The sequence below is a fragment of the Oncorhynchus masou genome, chromosome 13 (genome assembly GCF_036934945.1).
Source record: "Oncorhynchus masou masou isolate Uvic2021 chromosome 13, UVic_Omas_1.1, whole genome shotgun sequence".
Lineage (NCBI taxonomy): Eukaryota > Metazoa > Chordata > Actinopteri > Salmoniformes > Salmonidae > Oncorhynchus > Oncorhynchus masou.
The window spans coordinates 16,828,433-16,845,758 of NC_088224.1; the positions used below are offsets into that span (position 1 = coordinate 16,828,433).

At 40.4% G+C, this 17,326-nt stretch overlaps 1 protein-coding gene across 5 annotated transcripts in view; it reads left to right on the plus strand.

Moving 5' to 3' along the window:
* LOC135551803 (neurabin-1-like) overlaps positions 1-17,326 on the plus strand; it is a 117,198-nt gene that overhangs the window by 2,338 nt on the left and 97,534 nt on the right. For 4 of the 5 annotated variants that reach the window (XM_064983027.1, XM_064983029.1, XM_064983030.1 and 1 more), the window contains exons 1-2: positions 1,383-1,578; positions 4,285-5,861. In XM_064983027.1, coding sequence (XP_064839099.1) covers positions 4,434-5,861 — 1,428 coding nt within the window. In that variant the 5' untranslated portion in view covers positions 1,383-1,578; positions 4,285-4,433. Of the gene's footprint in view, positions 1-1,382; positions 1,579-4,284; positions 5,862-17,326 lie in introns of those variants that run through there. The other variant, XM_064983028.1, reaches the window with a different exon arrangement.

Consider the following 17,326-nt stretch of genomic DNA (forward strand, 5'->3'; position numbering starts at 1 on the left):
TCTTATACTTTGTGTAAAGGGATTGTTTTATTATGATCTTGATTTTGGTGTGTTCAATGCACAGTGAAGAACAGCATGGCATCTCCTCTTCTCTGCAGAGCCAGGTTGTTTTTCTCTCTCAATTTCCAAGATTATATTTAGGTTGCTTAGCAACGTGTACAGATTTGGGGTGCTAGTGCTTGTGGGAAGATATGGTTATGAAGTATCATGTACAGTATCGCATAATATACCATAGTCTACTGTATATGAGGATTCCCATTCATTGGCCAGTCGAGGACAAAACAAGATATTCAGTGGGGGAAACAATGTTGGTCAAGAATTTTGCTAAATGAACACATGCCTTCACTCTCTGTCCTGGATTCTCATTTTCTAAACAGACAAGCATTTGATCCTCATGCCAATAAGAAATCTATTTATTCCGCAATGAACTGCATTAAACCTGATCCTCTCGCCTTTCTTCATTGCATCCCCATTCTGAGTATGTCAAGCGAATAGTGTAGTAAAGCACATACTAGTAATACCACTAGTGTGTTTTTTGTGAGAGTGAAGTGCATGATGTTGTTATTATTAAAATGGCGTCCCCACATTAGAAAAGGAATAATGAGAACCTTTCAGACAAAGCTCTCCATTCTTAATCACATGGCCCAGTCAGCCACATGCTGGAGGCTGACTTTCTTGACCCGATACTTTTATTCAAAAGCAGCATTGTTTTCTTAGATTAATATTGTGTGTATTGTTACATTTGACACCTTACGTAGATAGTAGGCTAAGTAGGCTATGAGCATAATGGTCCTTAGATTAATGAATATAATATATTAAAATAACTTTCAATGTTTTTCTCAGTTTAACACACACATCTGGATTATCTGTTATATCTACTGTACGTGATAGACTAGCTTTGTCTCGCAACTAGCCATTTAAACTACCATTTATATTAAACATTTTGACTTTGACTTTTAATGTTACAGATTGAAGCCATTGACGACATAATCTGTGTGAATATCCAACACCAACATAACAACTGATGAAAACATTTACAAATGGATATTTCTTCCCGCGTGGTCTGTGTTGTGCTGGAGCTCGATACAGTAATAAAGCCAGTAAAGTTATTTGTGGTGGTATTTCTGCCAGACTGCAGTTTAGTGGAACCCCCTCCATGCATATTATTGGACCAAACCATTACTGCGATAAGGTTAAACACCTGTCACATGTGTATGCCATTAGCAAAACATCATATTTCCTAAATGTAAAGTATGTTTTCGATACTCGTTGATTAAGATTTATAAGATGTGTTCACCTTAGAAAACACGCAGTTGCGCACCTCTCATTGAGATGGAATATTTAATAGCGTCGACTCACCCAATGTGCATGTCAGCATCACCCATTGCCTGCAATGGCGTTGTCTAGCGATGTGTAGATCACGGCTTGTCTCAATAGGGCGACACAATACTGGACTATCGACGGGCTTGAATGGAAATGTCGTATTCGATGGGATTTGTAACGAAAGCAGAGTATGTTATGTGAATTTTTACGGGACTATATTTACGTTGTGGTTATTCATCACACGAAGCAATTAACGTAAGTCACTCTTGTTGTGCATTGTTGAAAGGGTAGCCTATGTGTGGTAAACAGTTAACTTCTGCTTTTTCTAAATGATCAACAACACTATGCAGTAGCGTTTTCCTTGTACATGGGCTAGTGAAATTAAATAATTTATCAGAATATACAGTTCATATGGAGCTGTCAACCACCATGACCTGTACGGGTGAGGCGCGTCTATCTGTTCGTTGGATGTAGGATAGAGCTCGAGCTGAGCTGATACAATGTTAAACGTTTCAGTTTTATCTTCTGCATCTCGAAGTTTACCATTTATGTGGGACGTTGATGAAATGGCTTGGCAGATAGACTATATAGTCTACTGCTGCTTTACGAAAATGTCTATAGTACGTTGATCGTGTTTATCACAGTAGCAAAGGGGTGCGTTCGCAGAATGTTACAATCTGTCATTCGTTGACTGGAGTCCTGCTGAACTGGGTGCTACACAAACCACTGCTGCTGGCATCCGATATCTTTTCACTTTGTAACATTGTAATATGTATCTCTGCGGTTGTGTGTCGTGGTTTAATGTTCTCCATTTATATCTATCTATATAAATTGTAGCCTATGTGGGATTAGCAAATAAGCTATTTGAATCTCACAAACAGGGTAGTGGTATGATGCAAGTACAGTAATAGTAGTAACACATGAAAACACATTTGATAATGAAATTAAAAGGACCTTTTCAAATTACATTAACAGTATGTTATGTAGCCTATGATTGTAAACAAATGGAATCCACAATATTATTTTTTATCAATTGATTATATCACAGTTAATTGTGGTGTTTAAACAACTCCCCCTTGCATCCTTTCCCTAAAACCGTCTGGCCTGCCTGTGTGTTTATGAGCTGAACTGTCCTTCAGACCTGGTATTAATCGTGATGACCATGCAGAATGCTACGGGCCGGGGCAGTGGGTGTGGCAGTAAACTATACTGAATGAACATTTTGGTCCCATGAACTGAAATTAAAGATCCCAGAAAGGTTCCATACTCACATAAAGCTTATTTCTCTCACATTTTTTCCACACATTTGTTTACATCCCTGTTAGTGAGCATTTGTCCTTTGCCAAGATAATCCATCGACCTGACAGGTGTGGCATAACAAGAAGCTGATTAAACAGCATGATCATTACACAGGTGCACCTTGTGTTGGGGACAATGAAACTCTAAAATGTGTAGTTTTGTCACACAACACAATGCCACAGATGTCTCAAGTTTTGCGGGAGAGTGCAATTGGCATGCTGACTGCAGGAATGTCCACCAGATCAGATGCCACAAAATGAAATTAAGTTAATTTCTCTACCATAAGCCACCTCCAACATCATTTTAGAGTATTTGGCATTACGTCCAACCGGCTTTATAACCCCAGGCCACGTGTTACCACGCCAGCCAAGGAACACCAAATCCGGCTTCTTCACCTGCGGAATCGTCTGAGACCAGCCTACCAGACAGCTGATGAAACGGAGGAGTATTTCTGTCTGTAATAAAGCCCCTTTGTGGGGAAAAGATTATTCTGATTGGCTGGGCCTGGCTCCCAAGTGGGTGTGTCTAGCTCCCAAGTGGGTGGGCCTATGCACTCCCAGTCCACATCTATTCATGTAAATGTATTGAACAGAGTTCAAGATGTTTAATGTTTAGTCTCTAATTAAGCAATAAGGCCCAAGGAGTGTGGTATATTGCCAATATACCATGGCTAAGGGGTGTTCTTATGCATGACACAACGCGGAGTGCCTGGATACAGGCCTTAGCCATGTTATATTGACCATATACCACACACCCCCGAGATGCCTTATTGCTGTTATAAACTTGAAACACCCGGTTTATAACTGCAAGTGGCCCACATGATTTCCATCGCCCGTATTGATCAGTGCATGTTTTATCTTCTACGTGAGTAACTGTGTATTGATTAGATAAATGGGTAAACACACTACTTTCTAAACAGATCCTTTTAGAGGGCAAATACCTTTTTACATTCAATGCACGTCTTGTGCTAAGCGTTGTCTGTGATTACCTTGCACTTTCACTTCAGATTCATAGAAATGATGTTGTTCGTGACATTTTCGAAAGCTGAATTGCAATGGATCTCCCAGGGGCGGCAGTGTAGCCTAGTGATTAGAGCGTTGGACTAGTAACCGGAAGTTTGAGAGTTCAAACCCCCGAGCTGACAAGGTACAAAATCTGTCGTTCTGCCCCTGAACAGGCAGTTAACCCACTGTTCCCGGGCCGTCATTGAAAATAAGAATTTGTTCTTAACTGACTTGCCTGGTTAAATAAAGGTAAAAAAAAAAAAAATCATGCTGTAGTGTAAAAAAAAACTCACTATTTTTTAATATATTTTTTTATATATTTTTTAAATTAATGTTTATTTAACTAGGCAAGTCAAAATCTTATTTACAATGACGACCTGCCAAAAGGCAAAAAGCACATACCATTGTACAAACAATATTGGGCACACACAACAGCACAAAGGGCAAGAAGGTAGAGACAACAATACAACTGTCAGTAAGAGTGTCCATGATTGAGTCTTTGAATGAAGAGATGGAGATAAAACTGTCCAGTTTGACAGTTTTTTTCAGCACGTCCCAGTCGCTAGCTGCTGCGAACTGAAAAGAGGAGCGACCTCTTGACAATGACAGGTTGCTTGGTGTCTCTTGTATCTAACAGGCATCTCCTTATCTCTCCCAGGTGTCCATTGCCCCAAATGAAGTGTGAAATCAAATCACAGTGATAATCACACAGGCAGGGCACTCGCTGGACGCTACAGTAATATATGTGAGATGAAGGCCCAGCGATGCTGCTGAGATCCCCTCCGCCTCCTCGCCTCTGACGCCATTATGCTGAAGACGGAGGCCTCGGGGGAGAGGACCACTCTCCGGAGCGCCTCCCCTCACCGCAACGCCTATAGGACAGAGTTCCAAGCCCTGAAGAAGGCCTTCGACCAGCCGCCCCGGCAGGACAGCAAGGAGCCCCAGCTCAAGGACCCTGAGCGGGTCACCCAGCGTCGAGGACGACAGTATGGCGCACACGTCAGCCGCATCAAGGACATGTTCATGCAGATGCAGGGCACAGAGAGCACCGTCGCCGCCACCAGACGGGAAGACCCATCGCCTCAGAAGATAACCAAGCCCACCAACTTCATCAACAAGGCGGACGGCTCGGTCATCAAGCTGACGCAGCACCCTACAGCAGACCGAACCAGTGCAGGGTCAAAGGTCATAGAGACCAGGAGGCTGTTTGAGCAGCAGTCGCGCGACGCCTCCCAGTCACCCGTCTACTCCTACGGTCGGGAGAAGAGGGGTTCTTATGAGCACCTGGACGACTGGCGAGGGGCGCGCTCCAACAGGGGCAGCACAGACTCCCTGGACTCGCTGTGTTCCAGAACGGAAGCCCAGTCACCCACAGTGAGCCAGCTGAGTGCTGTGTTTGAGAACGTCGACCAACAGGGAGGGGGAGGAGGGGGCGAGGGTCCGTTCCGGCGAGGCTACCGAGGCCGGGCACTATACTCCCCTGACAATTCCCACCGGTACAGCGACGTCAGCGAAGACGACTCGCGCCAGTCCCCGGTGCCTGGCGGAGGGTGCAGGATCCGCGTGGGGGGAAAATTCCCCATATCCTCGTCCTCAGAGGACCTCCTCAGCCCCAGCCCGCTGTCAGAGGCAGTGGAGCTAAAACCCGTCCCGCAGCAGGAGGAGCCCCAGGAGAGAGAGGAGACAGCAGGGGAGTTAGGACAGAGGGACAGAGAGAGACATCCCGTAAGGGCCACCACCAACGGAGGCGAGGTGAACGGAGCGTGTGATGAGAAACAGGTGGAGGAAACTGAAACCTTCAGAGAGACGGAGGGAGTCTGCATGGAGTCAAGGCCCACGACTGAACCCATTGTCAGGGACAAGACTTCTGAGGACACCCCGGATACCCCAGCCACCCCAGCCAGGGATGAAGCCCAAGAGGAGGCAGAGGCCCTTGGGGAGGAGGTGGAGATGGAGAAGGCTTCCTCCAGGCCCAGGGTTTCTCCAGAGGACCAAGCAGAATTGCCCAATGAGGAATACAGTGGGAACGAAAGGGTGATTTTTAACACGGACGGGGACGCTTGCTACCAGGGCTGGGGGGAGAGCTGTACTGACCCTGACGATGACCTTTATGGTGACGATGATGTCATCTATGACCCTGGGAATGATCTTACTGAGATCCCTGGTCTACCAGAAGAAGAGAAGGAGGATATCCCTCAGAAGAGGAAACTACGCTTCAGCACCAAACCCATGATGGTAAGTCCCTTGTCAACTGAACTTAACCAATAAGAAACGCTTGTTATGGTTTTACGTTGAAAAATATTTCGCTAAGATGTACCCTGATGAATGCATCCCTAGTCTCCAGGTGTGAGATGGTGTGGATTGGGTAACATTGTGAGGTGCTCATCCTACTGAGTCACGTTCAGTGAGAGATGAGGGGTGGCAGGTAGCTTAGCGGTTAAGAACTTTCAGCCAAAAATATTACGTGTCTGAGAATATCAAACAGTACAATTCCTGGGCAGATATTATATTAAGGAATAAAGCATGTATGTATGTTTTTGGAATGTTTGCGTTACATTTATCAATAGCAGGTGAGATGAATTTAGCTGATTATTCATAATATCTGAACCGCTTTATGTTATCGCAGTTCTGTTTTCAAAGGATTACGTCCTGTTTATAATTGGTGCGTCTCGAATCAAATTGCCACAGTTACTTTATTTGCTTGCTCTTGGGGATCTGCTGACTCTTTGGTAAACAATGACTTCCTTGCATGTGTTATTGCAACTGATATGAACATAAACAATGATCAATAGCTTGTGCTAGTGCGTGTGTGCATGCGTGTCTATGTGTGTTTGAAGGGAGTGTGTGTGGAATTAGAGCTAACACAAACACTCCACAGGTTGGGTTCGATCCCATTAACATGCTGTAACAGAGCAGAACAATTACCCCAGTTCTTACACAGGACATGTTGGATTGCTAGAGCAGCCAACACACACGCACACACGCACGCATGCACGCACACACACATACATACATATATGCTGACAATGCACACACACACATATACACATACACACGTGCTGTGGCTTTTCCATTATAGAACAGGATAGGGTCAGTAAAGGTTAACTTTTCCACGTGAAGTATATCATATTCTTAGAATTCCAGAATCAGATCAGATCCCTATGCTACGCTCAATTTTAATTCTCAGATAAGCCAGCTAATTAAAAGCCTGAGATATAGGTCTGCCAGCCGTGCTACCCAATGCCATTTTGCAATGTATTATAATAATGCAAACGAACCATAACCAGCCATCACAATATGAAACATTTACTGAATATTGAGTTAAAAGTCCAAACATTTGGTCCCACCTCTCCTATTAATATAGTCTATAGAATAGCAGGGCTTCCTAGCAATTAAGAGGTTATTGTCCCAAGACAGCTTTTATGAACTTAGAATGCTCTACTGTCCCTTTTTAGGTTGGGTTATCTGTAGGTGTGTGTGAGCGTACAGTTGAAATGCTTAACAGCTCCAGGCAGCTGTTTTCCCACAGAAGATCTTGGCTGTTTGTAGTGTTTTTTCCCCCTTCTCTCGCTCCTCTGGGCACATTGCGAACAAACAGCGTTCTGTCTTTTGTTCCAACTTGTGAAAGAGACAGAGATATTTGTCCCTGAGCTTGGTCCTTCACTGGGGCTGACCCCGCACGAGACCGGCTTGACCCTTGAACAACATTGAAAAGAAAACATGTAGTCAGTTAGTCTTGCTTAACGTTTTTTTGTAATATGTCTTAGTGCCTCTCAAAGCGGATAAATCTATTTTGACATCCCGACTTCTGAATCTAGAAATCTTATTGGAGGCTGCTGCCTGCATGTGGAAAGCGGGTACATAAGCTTGTGGCAACTGGCGATAGAAACACACTTTGTTTATTCGTTTCTGCATTGATGCACACAGATGCCTGTTAGATCAGTTTATGCCGGTATACTGCTCTATACAAACAGAATGCTTGATTAACTAGATTTTTATTGTATATATTTAGGCACCAGATGAGATGTTTTCCTCTCAGTACTTACAGTATGATCTCCATACACACACTCATCTGTAAGAGAGTGTCCCAGTGTGGAGGGACTCTACTAGGCTGGTCTGAGGCAAAGGCAGTCGCTTTTCCTGGAGGGTCTGAGTCTGACACATACCGATGTAGGATCTTCATTTAGTCACCCTGTTACAGGAGAACTTTCCTGCAATGGGGGACATTTGAAATTTGTAGTGTATTTGAGGTTTAAAAAAGATTCTGAGGTTTGTAATTTCCACTTTGATGTTTCAGACCTGATTTTCCTTGATGAAAAATGTATAGAAAAGTCAAATAATTATAATCCAAATAATATTTTATATTTCCTGTTGCAAACTGGCTCAAATTAAGATCCTACATATGTATGGCCACACCCACATCCAGTGGTATGGCCACACCCACATCCATGCTGGTTGGCTACAGGTACATGCTGCTTTCTGCAGTACACTGACTGCTCTAGACAGCAGCTATCAAGTTCTGAAGTCACAGATCATATCATATAGGAATGGTGACTCCAGAACACAATAAATGGGATGCTTTAGGATACTTTGATATGTGTAGCTCACTCTTGATCATTTCTGGGGAATGGCAGAAAACATACGCAGAGATCTACAGTACATTATCAACTGTACAGTATCTACAGTACAGTATATACTGCATATACTGTACAATATCTACAGTATCTACAGTACAGTGCCTACAGTACAGTATCTACCATATCTACAGTATCTACAGTACAGTATATACAGTATCTACAGTACAGTATCTTCAGTATCTACAGTACAGTGTCTACAGTATCTACAGTATATTCAGTACAGTGTCTACAGTGCAGTATCTACCATATCTACAGTATTTACAGTATCTACAGTATTTACAGTATCTACAGTATCTACTGTATCTACAGTATCTGCAGTATCTACTGTATTTACAGTATCTGCAGTATCTACTGTATCTACAGTATTTACAGTATCTACAGTATCTACTGTATCTACAGTATCTGCAGTATCTACTGTATTTACAGTATCTGCAGTATCTACTGTATCTACAGTATTTACAGTATATACATTATCTACTGTATCTACAGTATCTACAGTATCTACTGTATCTACAGTATTTACAGTATCTACAGTAGCTACAGTATCTACATTATTTACAGTATCTACAGTATCTACTGTATCTACAGTATCTACAGTATTTACAGTATCTACTGAATCTACAGTATCTACTGTATCTACAGTATTTACAGTATCTACAGTATTTACAGTATCTAGAGTATATAATTTGTAAGTCGCTCTGGATAAGAGCGTCTGCTAAATGACTTAAATGTAAATGTAAATATATACCGTATCTACAGTATTTACAGTATCTAGAGTATTTACAGTATATACAGTATCTACAGTATTTACAGTATCTACAGTATCTACAGTACAGTATCTACAGTATCTAAAGTACAGTATCTACAGTGCAGTATCTAGAGTACAGTATCTACAGTACAGTATCTACAGTACAGTATCTACAGTATCTACAGTGCCATATCTACAGTGTCTACAGTACAGTATTTACAGTTCAGTATCTACAGTGTCTACAGTGCCATATCTACAGTGTCTAAAGTACAGTATTTACAGTACAGTATCTACAGTGTCTACAGTAGCTACAGTATATAGAGTACAGTATCTACAGTGTCTACAGTACATTTTCTACAGTAAAGTATCTACAGTACAGTATCTACAGTACAGTATCTACAATGTCTACAGTATCTACAGTACAGTATATCCAGTATCTACAGTATCTACAGTGTCTACAGTGTCTACAGTATCTACAGTATCTACAGTACAGTATCTACTGTATCTACAGTATCTACAGTACAGTATCTACTGTATCTACAGTATCTACAGTACAGTATCTACTGTATCTACAGTATCTACAGTATCTACAGTGTCTACAGTATCTACAGTATCTACAGTACGGTATCTACAGTGTCTACAGTACAGTATCTACAGTATCAACTGTACAGTATCTACGGTGTCTACAGTATCTACAGTACAGTATCTACAGTGTCTTCAGTATCTACAGTATCTACAGTGTCTACAGTATCTACAGTACAGTATCTACAGTGTCTACAGTACAGTATCTACAGTACAGTATCTACAGTATCTAGAGTACAGTATCTACAGTACAGTATCTACAGTTTCTAGAGTACAGTATCTACAGTGTCTACAGTACAGTATCTAGAGTACAGTATCTACAGTACAGTATCTACAGTATCTACAGTACAGTATCTACAGTACAGTATCTACAGTATCTACAGTACAGTATCTTCAGTATCTACAGTACAGTGTCTACAGTATCTACAGTATATTCAGTACAGTGTCTACAGTGCAGTCTACCATATCTACAGTATTTACAGTATCTACAGTATTTACAGTATCTACAGTATCTACTGTATCTACAGTATCTGCAGTATCTACTGTATTTACAGTATCTGCAGTATCTACTGTATCTACAGTATTTACAGTATATACATTATCTACTGTATCTACAGTATCTACAGTATTTACAGTATCTACAGTAGCTACAGTAGCTACAGTATCTACATTATTTACAGTATCTACAGTATCTACTGTATCTACTGTATCTACAGTATTTACAGTATCTACAGTATCTACTGAATCTACAGTATCTACTGTATCTACAGTATTTACAGTATCTACAGTATTTACAGTATCTAGAGTATATACCGTATCTACAGTATTTACAGTATCTAGAGTATTTACAGTATATACAGTATCTACAGTATTTACAGTATCTACAGTATCTACAGTACAGTATCTACAGTATCTAAAGTACAGTATCTACAGTGCAGTATCTAGAGTACAGTATCTACAGTACAGTATCTACAGTATCTACAGTGCCATATCTACAGTGTCTACAGTACAGTATTTACAGTTCAGTATCTACAGTGTCTACAGTAGCTACAGTATCTACAGTACAGTATCTACAGTACAGTATCTACAGTATCTACAGTACAGTATCTACAGTACAGTATCTACAGTATCTAAAGTACAGTATCTACAGTACAGTATCTACAGTATCTACAATACAGTATCTACAGTATATACAGTGCCATATCTACAGTGTCTACAGTACAGTATTTACAGTACTGTATCTACAGCGTCTACAGTGTCTACTGTATCTACAGTACAGTATTTAAAGTATCTACAGTATCTACGGTATTTACAGTGTCTACAGTACAGCAGCTACAGTATCTACAGTACAGTATCTACAGTTTCTGCAGTACAGTATCTACAGTATCTAAAGTACATTCTCTACAGTGCAGTATCTACAGTACAGTATCTACAGTACAGTATCTACAGTATCTACAGTGTCTAGAGTACATTCTCTACAGTGCAGTATCTACAGTGTCTACAGTAGCTACAGTATCTACAGTACAGTATCTACAGTATCTACAGTACAGTATCTACAGTACAGTATCTACAGTACAGTATCTACAATATCTACAGTACAGTATCTACAGTACAGTATCTACAGTATCTAAAGTACAGTATCTACAGTATCTAAAGTACAGTATCTACAGTACAGTATCTACAGTATCTACAGTACAGTATCTACAGTGTCTACAGTACAGTATCTACAGTACAGTATCTACAGTATCTACAGTGCAGTATCTACAGTACAGTATCTACAGTATCTACAGTATATACAGTGCCATATCTACAGTGTCTACAGTACAGTATTTACAGTACTGTATCTACAGTGTCTACAGTGTCTACTGTATCTACAGCACAGTATTTAAAGTATCTACAGTATCTACGGTATTTACAGTGTCTACAGTACATTAGCTACAGTATCTACAGTACAGTATCTACAGTATCTACAGTACAGTATCTACAGTGTCTACAGTACAGTATATCCAGTATCTACCGTGTCTACAGTACGGGATCTACAGTATCAACTGTACAGTATCTACAGTACAGTATCTACAGTATCTAGAGTACAGTTTCTACAGTATCTACAGTATGTACAGTACAGTATCTACAGTGTCTACAGTACATTATCTACAGTATCTACAGTACAGTATCTACAGTACAGTATCTTCAGTATCTACAGTGCCATATCTACAGTACAGTATCTACAGTGTCTACAGTACAGTATTTACAGTACTGTATCTACAGCGTCTACAGTGTCTACTGTATCTACAGTACAGTATTTAAAGTATCTACAGTATCTACGGTATTTACAGTGTCTACAGTACAGTAGCTACAGTATCTACAGTACAGTATCTACAGTTTCTGCAGTACAGTATCTTCAGTATCTAAAGTACAGTATCTACAGTGCAGTATCTAGAGTACATTATCTACAGTACAGTATCTACAGTACAGTATCTACAGTATCTACAGTGCCATATCTACAGTGTCTACAGTAGCTACAGTATCTACAGTACAGTATCTACAGTACAGTATCTACAGTACAGTAGCTACAGTATCTACAGTACAGTATCTACAGTACAGTAGCTACAGTATCTACAGTACAGTATCTACAGTATCTACAGTACAGTATCTACAGTACAGTAGCTACAGTATCTACAGTACAGTATCTACAGTACAGTAGCTACAGTATCTACAGTACAGTATCTATAGTATCTACAGTACAGTATCTACAGTACAGTATCTACAGTTTCTAAAGTACAGTATCTACAGTACATTATCTACAGTATCTAGAGTACAGTATCTACAGTATCTACAGTGCCATATCTACAGTGTCTACAGTACAGTATTTACAGTACTGTATCTACAGCGTCTACAGTGTCTACTGTATCTACAGTACAGTATTTAAAGTATCTACAGTATCTACGGTATTTACAGTGTCTACAGTACAGTAGCTACAGTATCTACAGTACAGTATCTACCGTGTCTACAGTACATTTTCTACAGTAAAGTATCTACAGTACAGTATCTACAGTGTCTACAGTATCTACAGTACAGTATATCCAGTATCTACCGTATCTACAGTATCTACCGTGTCTACAGTACGGGATCTACAGTATCAACTGTACAGTATCTACAGTACAGTATCTACGGTGTCTGCAGTATCTACAGTACAGTATCTAGAGTGTCTACAGTATCTACAGTGCAGTATCTACAGTGTCTACAGTATCTACAGTACAGAATCTACAATGTCTACAGTACAGTATCTACAGTATCTACAGTACAGTATCTACAGTATCTACAGTACAGTATCTACAGTACAGTATCTACAGTATCTACAGTACAGTATCTACAGTACATTATCTACAGTATCTACAGTACAGTATCTACAGTACAGTATCTACAGTATCTAGAGTACAGTTTCTACAGTATCTACAGTATCTACACTACAGTATCTACAGTGTCTACAGTACATTATCTACAGTATCTACAGTACAGTTTCTACAGTATCTAGAGTACAGTATCTACAGTACAGTATCTACAGTACAGTATCTTCAGTATCTACAGTGCCATATCTACAGTGTCTACAGTACAGTATTTACAGTACAGTATCTACAGTGTCTTCAGAACAGTATCTACAGTGTCTACAGTACAGTATCTACACTACAGTATCTACAGTGTCTACAGTAGCTACAATATCTACAGTGCCATATCTACAGTATCTACAGTACAGTATCTACAGTACAGTATCTACAGTATCTAGAGTACAGTATGTACAGTACAGTATCTCCAGTATCTCCAGGGCCATATCTACAGTGTCTACAGTACAGTATTTAAGGTACAGTATCTACAGTGTCTACAGTAGCTACAGTGTCTTCAGAACAGTATCTACAGTATCTACAGTACAGTATCTACAGTGTCTACAGTATTTTCAGTACAGTATCTACTGTATAGTATCTACAGTGTCTACACTACAGTATCTACACTACAGTATCTACAGTGTCTACAGTAGCTACAATATCTACAGTGCCATATCTACAGTTTACAGTATCTACAGTATCTACAGTACAGTATCTACAGTATCTATAGTACAGTATCTACAGTACAGTATCTACAGTATCTACAGTTGTCACGGTTTTCTTCCTCCTCTTCCTCTGAAGAGGTGAAACAGGGATCGGACCAATACGCAGCGTGGTAAGTGTCCATGGTTTTAATAGGAAGACTCAAACATGAACAAACTACAAAACAATAAACGTGAAAACCGTAACAGTCCTAACTGGTGCAATAAAACACAAAGACAGGAAACAATCACCCACAAAATACCCAAAGAATATGGCTGCCTAAATATGGTTCCCAATCAGAGACAACAATAAACACCTGCCTCTGATTGAGAACCAATCCAGGCAACCATAGACTTACCTAGACACCTAAACTGAACACAACCCCATAAATCTACAAAAAAAACCTAGACAAGACAAAACACATAAATCACCCATATCACACCCTGGCCTAACCAAAATAATAAAGAAAACAAAGATAACTAAGACCATGGCGTGACAACAGTACAGTATCTACAGTATAGTATCTACAGTACAGTGTCTATATTACAGTGTGCCTTTGCAGCAAGGGGTTTTCAGCGTTATCCTTAGCAACTGTCTATTCTGATCTAAAGTTCCTTTACTCTTGTTCAGGATACTGGTTATCCTAACAGGAACTCTCACTTCTTCTTATTGTCGTTAGTAAATTCTGGCCCTAGTGATAGCTACCTTGCCTGAGACCTAGAGACTTATGTTAGTTCCCCAAGCTATTGCAGAGGCTTTAGCTCGGTGGGTTACCACCGTCTTGTGGTGTGTAAGAGAGCCCGGTGTAAACCCGGTTGATCACACTCACTCTTGTGCAGGACACTGGGGATGGAGACTGAAGATCTCCCTCCATACCTTCTTAGTCCCTTTCTTTCTCTGATTCCTTCCCTGTAACTGTAACTTCTTTTTCTGATTCCTTCCCTGTAACTGTAACTTCTTTCTCTGATTCCTTCCCTGTAACTGTAACTTCTTTCTCTGATTCCTTCCCTGTAACTGCCCCCCCCCCCCCTTTTCCTCCTCCTCGTCCTCCCCACTTCTACTTGAATGGCGTTTAAAGCAGCTGTAATGAAACGTTTGCATCTACTGTTGAAAAGTAGTTTTTGCCTCAGCTCTGACATCTTGATTTCCTAATGGAATGAAGCACATGTGAAGGACTGACTGGTAGGCAGTGAGGCGTTAGTGAATGAACATTGAAGTGATAATTGCACCCTCTCTGTGCTGCACTCTGTCATTACATCAAAGAGGCTAGCGTTTTGTCCGTTAGTGTTTTTTGCTCATCGTTTAGGCTACTGTATACAATCCCAGAAGAACCAAAGCCATATTAAATCAATGTGTAGAGGAGGAGGCCTGTTCTATTCTAAGTGAGAGGGGATGAATTAATTGCACAGTCAGCGTTACGACAGTTTGATGATTTACTCTGCCTTTGTTTTCATTTGACTCGGGACCACACATAGGTAAAATGTTGCTTTGGATAAAAGTGTCTACTCTAATGGCATATATATTATATTATATATTATATAAGGTTGGGATTGTCTAGCTGTGGTCCAGGGTGTTAGTGCAAGTTCCTCTACAAACGTAGAGGCAACTCATTGTGGTCATCGCACGATAGGACCAGAGCTAGGAATGTCCGGTTGGTGCAAATGCTTAGTCAATCTGTCTCTGTTGGATTTACAGCCTGGAGGGGGAGGTGATTAACAAAGTGGTATTGTATTACATTAATGTTGTATTGAATGATATTATAAATCGGAATTTGAGTTTAGCTCCCCATATTGGAGAATAGAGTTCACCAGTTTAGTCATGGTTGCGTCCCAAATGCTATCTTATTCCCTATGTAGTGCACTACTTTTGACCAGAGCACTATGGCTCAGAAATAAAAGAAGTGCACTAACTAGGGTGACATTTGGGATGCACATGCTATTTTAGCTAGGCCTGATATGACCTCTTCACAGATTATCCCCCAGGCATAGAGGTGGTCTGTGCAAAGCATCATCCACCCGTACTGCAGTATGTGCCACACCAAACACTGTTACTGCAGTATGTGCCACACCAAACAATGTTACTGCAGTATGTACCACACCAAACACTATTACTGCAGTATGTACCACACCAAACACTGTTACTGCAGTATGTACCACACCAAACACTGTTACTGCAGTATGTACCACACCAAACACTGTTACTGCAGTATGTAAACAAACACTGTTACTGCAGTATGTACCACACCAAACACTATTACTGCAGTATGTACCACACCAAACACTGTTACTGCAGTATGTACCACACCAAACACTGTTACTGCAGTATGTACCACACCAAACACTGTTACTGCAGTATGTACCACACCAAACACTGTTACTGCAGTATTTACCACACCAAACACTATTACTGCAGTATATGTACCTCACCAAACACTATTACTGCAGTATGTACCACACCAAACACTGTTACTGCAGTATATACTGCACCAAACACTGTTACTGCAGTATATACTGCACCAAACACTATTACTGCACCAAACACTATTACTGCAGTATGTACCACACCAAACACTGTTACTGCAGTATATACTGCACCAAACACTGTTACTGCAGTATATACTGCACCAAACACTATTACTGCAGTATGTACCACACCAAACACTATTACTGCAGTATGTACCACACCAAACACTATTACTGCAGTATGTACCACACCAAACACTATTACTGCAGTATGTACCACACCAACCACTGTTATTGCAGTATATACTGCACCAAACACTATTAAGGCAGTATGTACCACACCAAACACTGTTACTGCAGTATATACTGCACCAAACACTATTACTGCAGTATCTACCTCACCAAACACTATTACTGCAGTATGTACTGAAACAAATACTATTACTGCAGTATGTACCACACCAAACACTATTACTGCAGTATATACCACAACAAACACTATTATTGCAGTATGTACCGCACCAAACACTATTACTGCAGTATATACTGCACCAAACACTATTACTGCAGTATCTACCTCACCAAACACTATTACTGCAGTATGTACTGAAACAAATACTATTACTGCAGTATGTACCACACCAAACACTATTACTGCAGTATATACCACAACAAACACTATTATTACAGTATGTACCACATCAAACACTATTACTACAGTATATACCACAACAAACACTATATTGCAGTATGTACCACATCAAATACTATTACTGCAGTGTTTTCACCTCAGAGTAACACTTTAGCAGTGGTGTAAAGTACTTAAGTACAAATACTTTAAAGTACTACTTAAGTTGTTTTTTGGGGTATCTGTACTTTACTTTGCTATTTATATTTTTGACAACGTTTATTTTACTTCACTACATTCCTAATGAAAATAATGTACTTTTTACTCCATACATTTTCCCTGACACCCAAAAGTACTCGTTACATTTTGAATGCTTAGCAGGACAGGAAAATGGTCCAAGTCAAGCACTTATCAAGAGAAAATCCCTGGTCATCCCTACTGCCTCTGATCTGGCAGACTCATTAAACACACATGCTTTGTTTGTAAATGATGTCTGAGTGTTGAAGAGTGCCCCTTGCTATCCGTCAATAAAAAGGAAAAGAAACGTGTGCTGTCTGTTTT